Source organism: Salmo salar, chromosome 04, assembly GCF_965601325.2.
Source record: "Salmo salar chromosome 04, fSalSal1, whole genome shotgun sequence".
NCBI lineage: Eukaryota > Metazoa > Chordata > Actinopteri > Salmoniformes > Salmonidae > Salmo > Salmo salar.
Genome location: NC_138294.1, coordinates 60,628,521 through 60,642,450, shown reverse-complemented (window position 1 = coordinate 60,642,450; position 13,930 = coordinate 60,628,521). Strand labels below are relative to the sequence as shown.

Here is a 13,930-nt window from a genome sequence, read left to right as displayed (position 1 = left end):
CAAGGTATTGGAGTGACCATCACAAAGCCCTGACCTCAATCCCATACAAAATTTGTGGGCAGAACTGAAAAAGTGTGCGTGAGCAAAGAGGCCTACAAACCTGAATTCACCCAACTTATTGTGGGAAGCTTGTGGAAGGCTACCCAAAACGGTTGACCCAAGTTAAACAATTTAAAGGCAATGCTACCATACACTCAATTAATATATGTAAACTTCTGACCCACTGGGAATGTGATGAAATAAATAAAAGCTGAAATAAATCACTACTATTATTCTGACATTTCACATTCTTAAAATAAAGTGGTAATCCTAACTGACCTAAGACAGGGAATTTTTACTAGGATTAAATGTCAGGAATTGTGAAAAACTGATTTTAAATGTATTTGGCTGAGGTGTATGTAAACCTCCGACTTCAACTGTAAGTAAATGTCATATCAGTTATTTATTTTTAATATATTAGCAAAATGTCTAAAGTCCTATTTGTCCTTTGTCATTTTGGGGTATTGTGTGTAGATTGATGAGGGGGAAAAAATTATTTAATCAATTTTAAAATAATGCTATAACCTACCAAAATGTGGGAAAATGTCAAGGGGTCTGAATACTTTCCGAAGGCACTAAGTGCACTAAAGGATAAAGGGTTCCATTACAAACACATACGAGTCAAATCTCAAAAACCAAGAGTTAGGGGAAAATGAGAATGTGTATGATAAAATTCGTACAACATGCCAGTTGCACGAATTAGGGTGACACTAAACTCACGCTCAGAAGAATACACATTTATTAATCCAAACAAAAGCAGGATAAGATTTAAAAGCAGAGCTAAAACCTTTCTTGTAAACCCCAGAGGGGTCAAACCTGATCTCTTATAAAGAGAGTGACATTGGAAGATTCAAATACATCAACCTGACTACATTTGTTTCTTTCTTCCCAAAATATACACATTCTTGTTGGGCCAATGATAGAGGGTCCACTTCAGTGATCAGAACCTCTACAGCTGTTTCAAACCACCAGAGTATGCCTAAATTTCACATGCAGATCTAAGTATTGACCAGAGACATACTAAAATCCATTTTCTTACTACATCTGTGTCCCAAATATTCATGAAGGCTAGTTCATTTGTTGCTGGATAGGTAAAATTAAATCATTATTTGGCCTTTCCATCATATTGCTTTCTTTTCACCATGGATACATCATATTAAGAGAAAACCGGATTCGGCAGTTTATACATAATTTGAACTCCACACAGCATAGACCTGCCACCAGAAAATGATTAGCTAAAATAAAATAACAAGTAAAAACCAAAGCACACTTGAAACACGCAACCACAAAATAATAAACCAATATACGAATAATTGCTTGAATAAACTGTCACACAACCTAACATCAACTTGACAGTGAAACCAGGGGAGAACACATTTACATCATTTAGCAGTCGCTCTTTATCCAGAGCGATTTACAAGAGCAACCGGTTCCCCCGCACATGGACTCTGTACTGGTACCCCCTGTATAGACGTTTCGCTATTGTTATTTTACTGCTCCTCTTTAATTACTTGTTACTTTTATTTCTTATTTGTATGTTTTAAACTGCATTGTTGGTTAGGGGCTTGTAAGTAAGCATTTCACTCTAAGGTCTACACCTGTTGTATTCGGCGCACGTGACTAATAAAAATAGATTTGAAGTGCCTTGCTCAAGGGCACATTGACAGATTTTTCACTTAGTCGGCCCGGGGATTCAAACCAGTGACCTTTTGGTTATTGGCTCAATGCTCTTAACCGCTAGGCTACCTGCCAAATTGTGTTGAGCAGTTCATAACACAGGACATTACAGCTAAACCAATTTTATAGTTACAAGTGTATCATTGAGCCACATTTCAAGTGAATTTGGTATCAGTGTATTCTATTGCGTTCCACTATCAATTGTAGTTGGTCTAGCGAGGCCTATATTTGTAGTTCACAAGTGAAATAATAAATACTGATATTTGCTGCTTTGAAGCAAATAAAGGCTTTGGTTTGGCAAATGGACAATATAATGCTTACCGAGTTAGGCCTTTTCTACAATCAGCACACATTTCTACAATCAGCACACATTTCATGTCACTCCCTTGTTCAACTACATGACTTGTGCTCAACAGCCTTACCATAAAATACCTTACCAGTTGAAATCAAGAGGACTTAAAGTTAAGAATAGCAGAAAACAGCATTTGCAGCATGCCACTAACAAAAAACAAAACAAATAAAAATACAAACAAGACATTCAAATCAAAAACTGGAGAAATAATAAAAGCAACAAACTGTAACCTCTGGACTTAAAATCCCACCTCTTAGACGTAACAGAATTTATTCAAACCGCAAGAGTATGTTTCACTGCACTGAATACAAAATAACCTCTCTTTAAGTAACATATACCATAGCAACATCAGCAAATATTTGGTTGACTGATTGAGCGAGGAAATGGGTGTGATTAAAATAACAAAAAGAAAACAAAATGTAAAAGAGTGTGAGGAAATTCAATAAATGAAAACTGTCATTGTAAAAAGAAAACTGCAGCTAGATACAGGTAACTGCCAAAATAAAGGAAATACCAACATAAAATGTCTTAATAGGGCGTTGGGCACCACGTGCCACCAGAACAGCTTCTATGCTCCTAGGCATAGATTCTACAAGTGTCTGAAACTCTATTGGATGGATACAACACCATTCTTCCACAAGAAGTGCCATAATTTGGTGTTTTGTTGATGGTGGTGAAAAAGGCCGTCTCAGGCGCCGCTCCAGAATCTCCCATAGGTTTTCAATTGGGTTGAGATCAGAGGGGTATACTACAAAGCAGGATCAATGAGATAACTGATAAACAACGATTGATTTTCTGGTTCATTAAGACAGCTAAACTTAGATATGCGTTCTTGATTGTTGAGTCAATTAGTCAATGCCCATATCAAGCTTATCTTTCTAAAAAAGAAAGTTATTTCAGAACATTTATGCAAGTCAGCTGGCTAACTCCTTGATCATGCTTTGTAGTACACCCTTCTGGTAACTGACAGACACACCCACACACACTAAACCTCCTATGCACCTTTGACACCCCTTTTCTAGCCATGGTAGCCAAAGTAATGGCCAACTGGGCATGTTTATACATGACGGGATAGGATGTTAATTGCTTAATTAACTCAGGAACCACACGAGTGGAAGCACCTGCTTTCAGGGCTCTAAATTCAAATGTTTCATTAGTAACTTAAAGTTGGAAGCACCAAATGAAATTTAGGAGCACCAGAAAAGTTGATTGGGATTGGGCCTATATTGCTACATTTTCACAGGCAGACCAATTCTGATATTTTTTCCACCTGTTGTTCTTTTGATCAATCACATCAGATCTTTTCACATCAGATCTTTTTCAGAGCTGATCTGATTGGTCAAAAGACCAATTAGTGAAAAGAAATATCAGAATTGGGCTGCCTGTGTAAATGCTGCCTATGAATTCTAGCTACTTCTGAAGCACGTTGTGCCCAAGAAACTAATATGGAACACTGTAAACGCATTTGTTTATTATAAAAGCTAAACTGATGATACAAATACCTGTCATTGAAATTAAAGTAATTTGTGGAATATTAATGGTCTACATATTGTGTAAAAACAGCATTTTCCTATTGAGACGCATTACATAGAAAATTGTACACAGTCTCTTTAAAAACATCAGGTTTATGATGTTGACATGCAAGAGATCTGTCATTCATTCACTGCTATGATCACTGATCTGAAGAAGCTACCCCTTTTCCTTTCTTTCTGTGCCCCCAAATGCTTGGATATACTGGTAAAGTTACCAGGTTGTTAGCTAGCTAGCGAACAAGGTAACATGACTGAACAAAGTGTAAACAAATGGTTAACAACGTCGACGCATGAGTAGTTTTAGAACGGCCCACGACATGGTTTATGAATCTAAAATGCAGTCCCGGCGAGCCGCTCGGCTATAGGAAGATAAAAATGTTGTGCCGGTAAAATTGGTCAGATCTTTTGACCTGGTTGAGCTAGAAGCAAGCTGTTTTCACTGTAGTAATAGTGCAACCATGATGCTAACGAATCTGACTTTAGAGCCCTGCCTGCCTGCTTTCAATATACTTTATTTTATTTACTCAAGTGTTTCCTTTATTTTGGAAATTACCAGTATTCAAACAAGATCTCGCTCATGTCATTCTGTATCAAATCTGAATAGGTATTCTTCCAAAAATACTTTGTCTGCATAGGCAACAGGTCCACCGACAGCGAGGTTCAACAACCCATAGTTCCCATGCGGAAGTCAGTGGATCCCAAGATATTTAAATTTTATTGCCTTTCTCTGAGCCCTTCTTCAAAGTACTGCAGTCAGAAAACATTGGAGCACCAGATGAGAGGAGACCATGTCCATTCCTCACTCTTCTGAGAGAAACCACACCACGCAACAAGTATTTTACAATATAAAGGGCACGGGCCACAGTGGCCATCCTGTTTGTCTGTCTGTAGCCCTGGGAGTGAAACAGCCATCTCCCTGAGAGAGGCAGTCACCAGCCAGGTAAGTACGCCCAGACTCCCCTCACTCCACAGAGGTGTTAGTGCTGGCCTTGACCACAGACCCGGCCCGGCTGATCTGCAGCCAGGGCAGCTTGGCACAGTTCTTGAAGAGCTGCTCGATGGCGATGTGGCGAACATGCAGTTCCGATGCCAGTGAGTCTTTTTCCTGCACAGCCACTGTCAGCCCCTCAAACACCTCTGTAGAGGGGAGAGGAAACAGAGCAGAGATTAGTACAGTGCAGGGTCTCTCTCTTAGGGATGTTACAGTGACCGTATTACCGCCACACCGACGGTCACGGGTCATGCTAACAGTCAAGTTCCACGTGACCGTTTAGTCACGGTAATTAGGCTTCTCCAAGCTCTGATGCTGCTGATGGTCATTAGTAGCCTACCAAACTTGCTAACTGACTGGTACTCCGCACTCTATTGTCCCTCTAATCACTCTGACATCAATGCAAATGTATTAAAAAAAAATAAAAAATAAAACACTTCATAAAAGCCCATGAGCTTATGTTGCGCAACATTTCTATAGGCTATGCAATTGGGTGAGAAAACAGAGTTGATGGCCTGTATTAAAAAGAAGAGGATCCTATCAGCTTTCTATAGGCTATGCCTACTATATTTATTTCTCAACGTTCCTAATATTAAGCACATTGCTTCGCTTTTAACATTTTTTTAATTTAACAAGGCAAGTCAGTTAAGACCAAATTCTTATTTACAATGACGACCTACCGGGGAACAGTGGGTTAACTGCCTCGTTCAGGGGCAGAACGACAGATTTTTACCTTGTCAGCTCGGGGATTCGTTCCAGCAACCTTTTGGTTACTGGCCCACTCTAACCACTAGCCTACCTGCCGCTTTACAACAGGAGTATAGCCTACCTGGCTGGCATGAAAATTTAACCACAGGAAAAGCGTACTCCATTCGCTATTTAAGTCCATAGATTACATATTTGTTCCCCCGACCCCGTTTTCCGAGACAGGTACATGATAATGGTCCATTTTATATCTGTGAAATTAGTTATGATTTATGTAAAGACTAGATTAAATTAAGAATAGTCTGATGGGTGACACTATTAGCCTATCACTTGTGAATGATGCCCAGCGTGTGCAGTAAGGCAAGAAACAGTGCATGCCTTTTTTTTCTAATCATAGTTGCACACCTCATGTAGCCTAGCCCATATGTTTTGACAAGCTTTGTATCACAACTAAATAACTTCTTAAAATTAAGCACATTAATCCGCTTTACAACAGGTGGGTGTAGAGCCTAACTGGCATACATAGGCGGCGCATGGGTGAGCTTGAAATTTGGGGAAGATAATTTTCACCATAAAAATGAACCTTTGTAATAAAGCATTACACGCATAATTGCATTTGTGGTCACTTTTAAGAATAGTGGTTCCCAGCCGCGTGCTCATTGCTGCGCTTATAATGTGAAGAAATAGCCTAATAGTTGATCAACATTTTAAGCTAAACGTTCTGATCTGTTGCATCGGGCTCATTGCTTTTAAAACGTTTTTTTTTAATGCTAGTGGTTGTATTAATTTGGGATCTATTGCATCCCACAACTGTCCCAGACTATATTTGGAATATTTATTTATCACACAGAATAGGTCAACTTTTGTACTATGGGGAATATAAGATTGACGTAGGCTAGAGCTTTTGCTGTTTGTTAGGCCTACTCATCTTGTTGGCTGACAAAATAAATGTGTACAGTTCTTCTAACGTCTTCAATACGTGCCTCGGAATTGGATATGCACACGTGCAGGTGCGTCCCCGATGTGTCGGTCTTCACTTGCAGCCTACTTTGGAGCTGACATGCCTGTGAGAAGGTCGTGATCACGTGACGGGCATGGGCTAATAAGAATTTAGTTATGAGAGAGCCATGTGAGTGAGGTACTTCAGACGACCGCGATTAGCCGCCGGGAGAAGGGAATTATAATTATTACATTCAGCCAAGGAGCACAGCGGCCACTGGCCGCAAAAGGCATGGAGGTTGCCGCTGGGAAATTCAAGGCTTTATCAAGTTCTTGTCAAATTGTGAATAAGAGACTGATGAAGTGAGTGCAGTCTGCGCAAAAAACTAAGCAGAGCTCAGGCCTTTCATGCAACTTTTTTTCAAATCATCATTAGAGTCGCATCATGCAGCCTTAGAATGTATTAAAAATAAAAAAACATATAGCCAGATGTTTGTATCACAACTAAAGTTACATAAATAACTCTAAATGAAGCATATTATAGGACCTGTTTCTTTGTTAACTGCTCAACACAGAATAGCCGCATGTGCACTCCCTCATAAATCGCTTGGAGAATATATACTTTCTATTTTATTCAGCTATGTTCAATTGTATTCTTCATACTATACAATAAAAGAATGCTACAGAATTCTAAGCAAATCTTGTCTGCTAAATGAACTAGTGTAGCCCACAGCCACACGGCACATCCAGATCAGGGCCTAACATAAGGACAACTCAGAGGACGCTATCTGCACTTCTGAAATAGACAAAAATCTTTTCAGATCATGTTTTTTTTGACCGGTCTAAAATAAATCGTAGATTTATTGTGATGGTGGTGTAAGTTATAGTGAAGGTTATATTAAATTGATTTATACTTTTTTTAAATGTAGATGTTCCAAAGGTCTGCATCAGTGGCTTGTAGGCTATGCGTGGAAGCCAGGAGATGCTAAACATGTTTATGTTAATTTATGGTCAATTACAGTGAGACCGGCAGTTACAGTTGAAGTCAGAAGTTTACATACACCTTAGCCAAATACATTTAAACTCAGTTTATCACAATTCCTGACATGTAATCCTCGTAAAAATTCCCTCTCTTAGGTCAGTCAGGATCACCACTTCATGTTAAGAACGTGAATTGCCAGAATAATAGTAGAGAGAATGATTTATTTCAGCTTTTATTTCTTTCATCAAATTCCCAGTGAGTCAGAAGATTACATAGCTCAATTAGTGTTTGGTAGCATTGCCTTTAAATTGTTTAACATTTCAGGTAGCCTTCCACAAGCTTCCCACATAAGTTGGGTGAATTTTGGCCCATTCCTCCTGACAGAGCTGGTGTAACTGAGTCAGGTTTGTAGGCTTCCTTGCTCGCACACGCCTTTTCAGTTCTGCCCACAAATTTTCTATAGGATTGAGGTCAGGGCTTTGTGATGGCCACTCCAATACATTGACTTTGTTGTCCTTAAGCCATTTTGCCACAACTTTGGATGTATGCTTGGGGTCATTGTCCATTTGGAAGACCCATTTGCGACCAAGCTTTAACTCCCTGACTTATGTCTTGATATGTTGCTTCAATATATCCACATAATTTTCCTTCCCCATGATGCCATCTATTTTGTGAAGTGCACCAGTACCTCCTGCAGCAAAGCACCCCCACAACATGATGCTGCCACCCCCGTGCTTCACAGTTGGGATGGTATTCTTCGGGGTGCAAGCCTCCCCCTTTTTCCTCCAAACATAACCTTCCCTGTGGCTCAGTTGGTAGAGCATGGTGTTCGCAACGCCAGCATGGTGTGTGCAACGCCAGGGTTGTGGGTTCGATTCCCACGGGGGGCAGTAAAAAAAAAATGAAATTGTATGAAATGTATGCATTCACTACTGTAAGTCGCTCTGGATAAGAGCGTCTGCTAAATGACTAAACTGTAAAAATGTAAATGTAATAACGATGGTCATTATGGCCAAACAGTTCTATTTTTGTTTCATCAGACCAAAGGACATTTATCCAAAAAGTACGATCTTTGTCCCCCATGTGCAGTTGCAAACCGTAGTCTGGCTTTTTTATGGCGGTTTTGGAGCAGTGGCTTCTTCCTTGCTGAGCGGCCTTTCAGGTTATGTCGATATATGACTCGTTTTACTGTGGATATAGATACTTTTGTACCTGTTTCCTCCAGCATCTTCACAAGGTCCTTTGCTGTTGTTCTGGGATTGATTTGCACTTTTCGCACCAAAGTACGTTCATCTCTAGGAGACAGAACGTGTCTCCTTCCTGAGCGGTATGACGGCTGTGTGGTCCCATGGTGTTTATACTTGCGTACTATTGTTTGTACAGATTAATATGGTACCTTCACGCATTTGGAAATTGCTCCCAAGGATGAATCAGACTTGTGGTGGTCTACAATTTTTTTTCTGGGGTCTTGGCTGATTTCTTTTGATTTTCCCATGATGTCAAGCAAAGAGGCACTGAGTTTGAAGGTAGGCCTTGAAATACATCCACAGGTACACCTCCAATTGACTCAAATTATGTAAATTAGCCTATCAGGAGCTTCTAAAGCCATGACATCATTTTCTGGAATTTTCCAAGCTGTTTAAAGGCACAGTCAACTTAGTGTATGTAAACTCCTGACCCACTGGAATTGTGATAGTGAATTATAAGTTAAATAATATGTCTGTAAACAATTGTTGGAAAAATAACTTGTGTCATGCACACAGTAGATGTCCTAACCGACTTGCCAAAACTATAGTTTATTAACAAGAAATTTGTAGAGTGGTTGAAAAACGAGTTTTAATGACTCCAACCTAATTATATGTAAACTTCCGACTTCAACTGTATTTGCTTGACAATCACCAGCCACAGCCCTACTCTCTCACAAAAACACACACAGAGCAAAAGAGCAATGAGATCAATGAAGGCCAGGGACCACACACCCGGAAAAGAAATCAAACAGATTAAGCCGAGGGTGCAGACAGCGATGACAACGCAGTACTACCAATACATAACACCACCTCACAATCAAAGACACAACGTCACATCAAAGACACACCAGCATAGAAGAGATGCAAGAAAACACTAATGAGGCACATTCAGTTCCATCCATTTATGGACATTTACAAGCACTTCAAACAAGAGACTTAAAACCCATGCATGCTCTAAAGCACTCCTTTATAGATGATTAATGCAAAAGAATAATTTAGACATCTGTTCACAGTTAACTTCAATAGATGGCTATGAAAGTGTCTCTTACTTTGAATCTGTAGCAGCAGCTGCTCATTCAGCTGGTGGAGCTCGTCCACACTCATTTTAATCACTGGAAGATAAAACAAAGATTGGGTCACAAAACAAGAGCAACACAGCATGGCATGTTTGATCAAATAAATGAACCAACTAAAGCAACTTCCAGCACTGGGGGGGATTCCGACCCGAGTTAAGCATGCATAAATGGAACGTAATTCCCCTTTTATGCACTTTTCACTCTACACGTATTCTGAACTATTAGTTTGGGGTGGATATCAAAGAAATTAAGGAGTCGCGGAGGTGTGTTTACAGATGAACTGTATTCTGACCTTGACTTAATTCCCTCAATTCCACCTTTACGTGCAATAAAATTATGAAAAAGGTGGGGAAACCTGTTGGTTTCACATCTACTTAATTTTTTTACTGATAGAAATAACACAATTTTCCATGCACTAATTTACAAATTGATAAGACGGAGATATTTATAAGAGCTAGGTGAATGTGTGAGCCGTTTGGATAAGCGGGTTGAAAATATAAATGACAATTGTTGATCTATTTTACCTTTTGATTGCTAGCGACAAATGCGAAACCAATAATATGGCAGCAAACTGAAGCATATCAACATATCAGCTTTTTAACAGCGAAGTTTACGAAATGTTGGTATTATAACCTGAAGGGAAAGAATTTGGAGACCCAAGCTATAGAGCCTCACAGTGGAGGTGTCATAATACCCATAAAACCTAGCGGTCAAACAGGGAAATGGTTCCAATCATTTTCCCACCATACATTTTTCCCATACGGGACTTTAGAAACACTTAAAATAAGGGTTGTGTTTCGTGAAGGCTTACCCTGGCATCATGTTTTGATAACCATGTAAATCTCTCTCGGACAAGGTGACTTATCAATATATTTGGCTCCATTTACTCAGATTCAAAAATGCTAATCCCTGCAAGCTTCTGCACGTCATCTCTAGCTGGCACCTTCGCTAACAGGTATGGTGTCAAGTTCTCATAATTTTCCATTTAAAGAAATTGCCTATTTATTAATTACTACATTTAGAGAACATTAGATAGTAAATCCAGAGCTTCTTACCCTTTCTTCGATTTGGCAGTCTTATCCAGATCATCATGGCATTTGTAGTTCTTTATGATAGCCACATTAGCAGCTAATTAGCATGTCATCTTGGGGGGTTAAATTCAGGCGCATATATTGATAAAAAAAAGTCACCTTGTTCGAGAAAGATTTACATGGTTATCAAAACGTCACGCCAGGGTAAGCCTACACGAAACACAAACCTTATTTTAAGTTTCTAAAATCCCCTATGGGAAAAATGGTGGGGAAATGATTGGAACCATTTCCCTGTTTGACCACTAGGTTTTATGGGTATTATGACTTGTACTGTGGAATTCTATAGGCTTCTGTAGCCATGGCAAATGACAGTATAGCGCCAAAACTACCAAGTTGATTTATGACTTCTAGAATGGTTTAATTATACAGTTGAAGTCAGAAGTTTACATACACCTTAGCCAAATACATTTAAACTCAGTTTATCACAATTCCTGACATGTTTCTCCTAGTAACAATTCCCCGTCTTAGGTCAGTTAGGATCACCACTTTATTTTAAGAATGTGAAATGTCAAAATAATAGTAGAGAAAATGATATATTTCAGCTTTTATTTCTTTCATCACATTCCCAGTGGGTCAATTAGTATTTGGTAGCATTGCCTTTAAATTGTTTAATTTGGGTGAAACATTTTGGGTAGCCTTCTACGAGCTTCCCACAATAAGTTGGGTAAATTTTGGCCCATTTCTCCTGACAGAGCTGGTGTAACTGAGTCAGGTTTGTAGGCCTCCTTGCTCACACAGGCTTTTTCAGTTCTTCCAACAAATTTTCTATAGGATTGAGGTCAGGGCTTTGTGATGATCACTCCAATACATTGACTTTGTTGTCCTTAAGCCATTTTGCCACAACTTTGGATGTATGCTTGGGGTCATTGTCCATTTGGAAGACCCATTTACAACCAAGCTTTACCTTCCTGACTGATGTCTTGAGATGTTGCTTCAATACATCCACATAATTTTCCTCATGATGCCATCTATTTTGTGAAGTGCACCAGTCCCTCCTGCAGCAAAGCACCCACACAACATGATGCTGCCACCCCCGTGCTTCACGGTTGGGATGATGTTCTTCAATTGTAGGAAAAATTACTTGTGTCATGCACAAAGTAGATGTCCTAACAGACTTGCCAAAACTATAGTTTGTTAACATGAATTTTGTGGAGTGGTTGAAAAACGAGTTTTAAATGACTCCAACCTAAGTGTACAGTGCCTTGCGAAAGTATTCGGCCCCCTTGAACTTTTCGACCTTTTGCCACATTTCAGGCTTCAAACAAAGATATAAAACTGTAATTTTTTGTGAAGAATCAACAACAAGTGGGACACAATTATGAAGTGGAACGAAATTTATTGGATATTTCAAACTTTTTTAACAAATAAAAAACGGAAAAATTGGCCGTGCAAAATTATTCAGCCCCTTTACTTTCAGTGCAGCAAACTCTCTCCAGAAGTTCAGTGAGGATCTCTGAATGATCCAATGTTGACCTAAATGACTAATGATGATAAATAGAATCCACCTGTGTGTAATCAAGTCTCCGTATAAATGCACCTGCTCTGTGATAGTCTCAGAGGTTCGTTTAAAGCGCAGAGAGCATCATGAAGAACAAGGAACACACCAGGCAGGTCCGAGATACTGTTGTGGAGAAGTTTAAAGCCGGATTTGGATACAAAAAGATTTCCCAAGCTTTAAACATCCCAAGGAGCACTGTGCAAGCGATAATATTGAAATGGAAGGAGTATCAGACCACTGCAAATCTACGAAGACCCGGCCGTCCCTCTAAACTTTCAGCTCATACAAGGAGAAGACTGATCAGAGATGCAGCCAAGAGGCCCATGATCACTCTGGATGAACTGCAGAGATCTACAGCTGAGGTGGGAGACTCTGTCCATAGGACAACAATCAGTCGTATACTGCACAAATCTGGCCTTTATGGAAGAGTGGCAAGAAGAAAGCCATTTCTTAAAGATATCCATAAAAAGTGTCATTTAAAGTTTGCCACTAGCCACCTGGGAGACACACCAAACATGTGGAAGAAGGTGCTCTGGTCAGATGAAACCAAAATCAAACTTTTTGGCAACAATGCAAAACGTTATGTTTGGCGTAAAAGCAACACAGCTCATCACCCTGAACACACCATCCCCACTGTCAAACATGGTGGTGGCAGCATCATGGTTTGGGCCTGCTTTTCTTCAGCAGGGAAGATGGTTAAAATTGATGGGAAGATGGATGGAGCCAAATACAGGACCATTCTGGAAGAAAACCTGATGGAGTCTGCAAAAGACCTGAGACTGGGACGGAGATTTGTCTTCCAACAAGACAATGATCCAAAACATAAAGCAAAATCTACAATGGAATGGTTCACAAATAAACATACCCAGGTGTTAGAATGGCCAAGTCAAAGTCCAGACCTGAATCCAATCGAGAATCTGTAGAAAGAACTGAAAACTGCTGTTCACAAACACTCTCCATCCAACCTCACTGAGCTCGAGCTGCTTTGCAAGGAGGAATGGGCAAAAATTTCAGTCTCTCGATGTGCAAAACTGATAGAGACATACCCCAAGCAACTTACAGCTGTAATCGCAGCAAAAGGTGGCGCTACAAAGTATTAATTTAAAGGGGCTGAATAATTTTGCACGCCCAATTTTTCAGTTTTTTATTTGTTAAAAAAGTTTGAAATATCCAATAAATTTCGTTCCACTTCATAATTGTGTCCCACTTGTTGTTGATTCTTCAAAAAAATTACAGTTTTATATCTTTATGTTTGAAGCCTGAAATGTGGCAAAAGGTCGAAAAGTTCAAGGGGGCCGAATACTTTCGCAAGGCACTGTATGTAAACTTCCGACTTCAACTGTATGCCCAGACTTTTCACTGTATTTAACAAAAATGTATATTGTGTTAAATTGGGAGTCATCGTCAGTTATTCCCATATACATTTATAACTGTCACTTTAGTGTTAGTTTCCTTACATTTTGCATCATTCCATTCCATTGTTAGTTTACCTGTCTCTCCTCTCTCACGTTTGTGTGGTTGTTCCTGAGGATCGCTAGCAATAGTGGATCATATTAGGCTAACATATTACAAGTTGTGCAATAATTTGGGACATGTAGCCTATTTTAATCATTATGGAAGGCAGACCATACGTAGCAGCAAACCTGGAGCACGTTTCACGATGGCTGGACTGTTGTCATCACAGTTCCATGATTAGTGCTGATTATTCAGGTAGATTTTTAGGACTACTGATCAACCCCTATTGTACACTTCTCACCTAATATTTCATGGATTGAACAATTTATTATGGCAAACTACTATT

The 13,930-nt window shown here is 39.5% G+C and overlaps 1 protein-coding gene and 1 non-coding gene across 2 annotated transcripts in view; one reads left to right on the top strand and one right to left on the bottom strand.

Annotated features, from left to right (window-relative positions):
* Positions 1-761: 761 nt before the first annotated feature.
* LOC106603527 (protein EURL homolog) overlaps positions 762-13,930 on the bottom strand; it is a 55,919-nt gene continuing 42,750 nt past the window's right edge. Inside the window, exons 4-5 of the mRNA XM_014197345.3 lie at positions 9,514-9,576; positions 762-4,737 (exon numbers count right to left, since the gene is read on the bottom strand). Coding sequence (XP_014052820.1) covers positions 4,562-4,737; positions 9,514-9,576 — 239 coding nt within the window. The 3' untranslated portion in view covers positions 762-4,561. The remainder of the gene's footprint in view (positions 4,738-9,513; positions 9,577-13,930) is intronic.
* Positions 8,012-8,107, top strand: trnaa-cgc (transfer RNA alanine (anticodon CGC)). The gene is made up of 2 exons: positions 8,012-8,051; positions 8,072-8,107. It is a non-coding gene; the product is annotated as a tRNA-Ala (tRNA).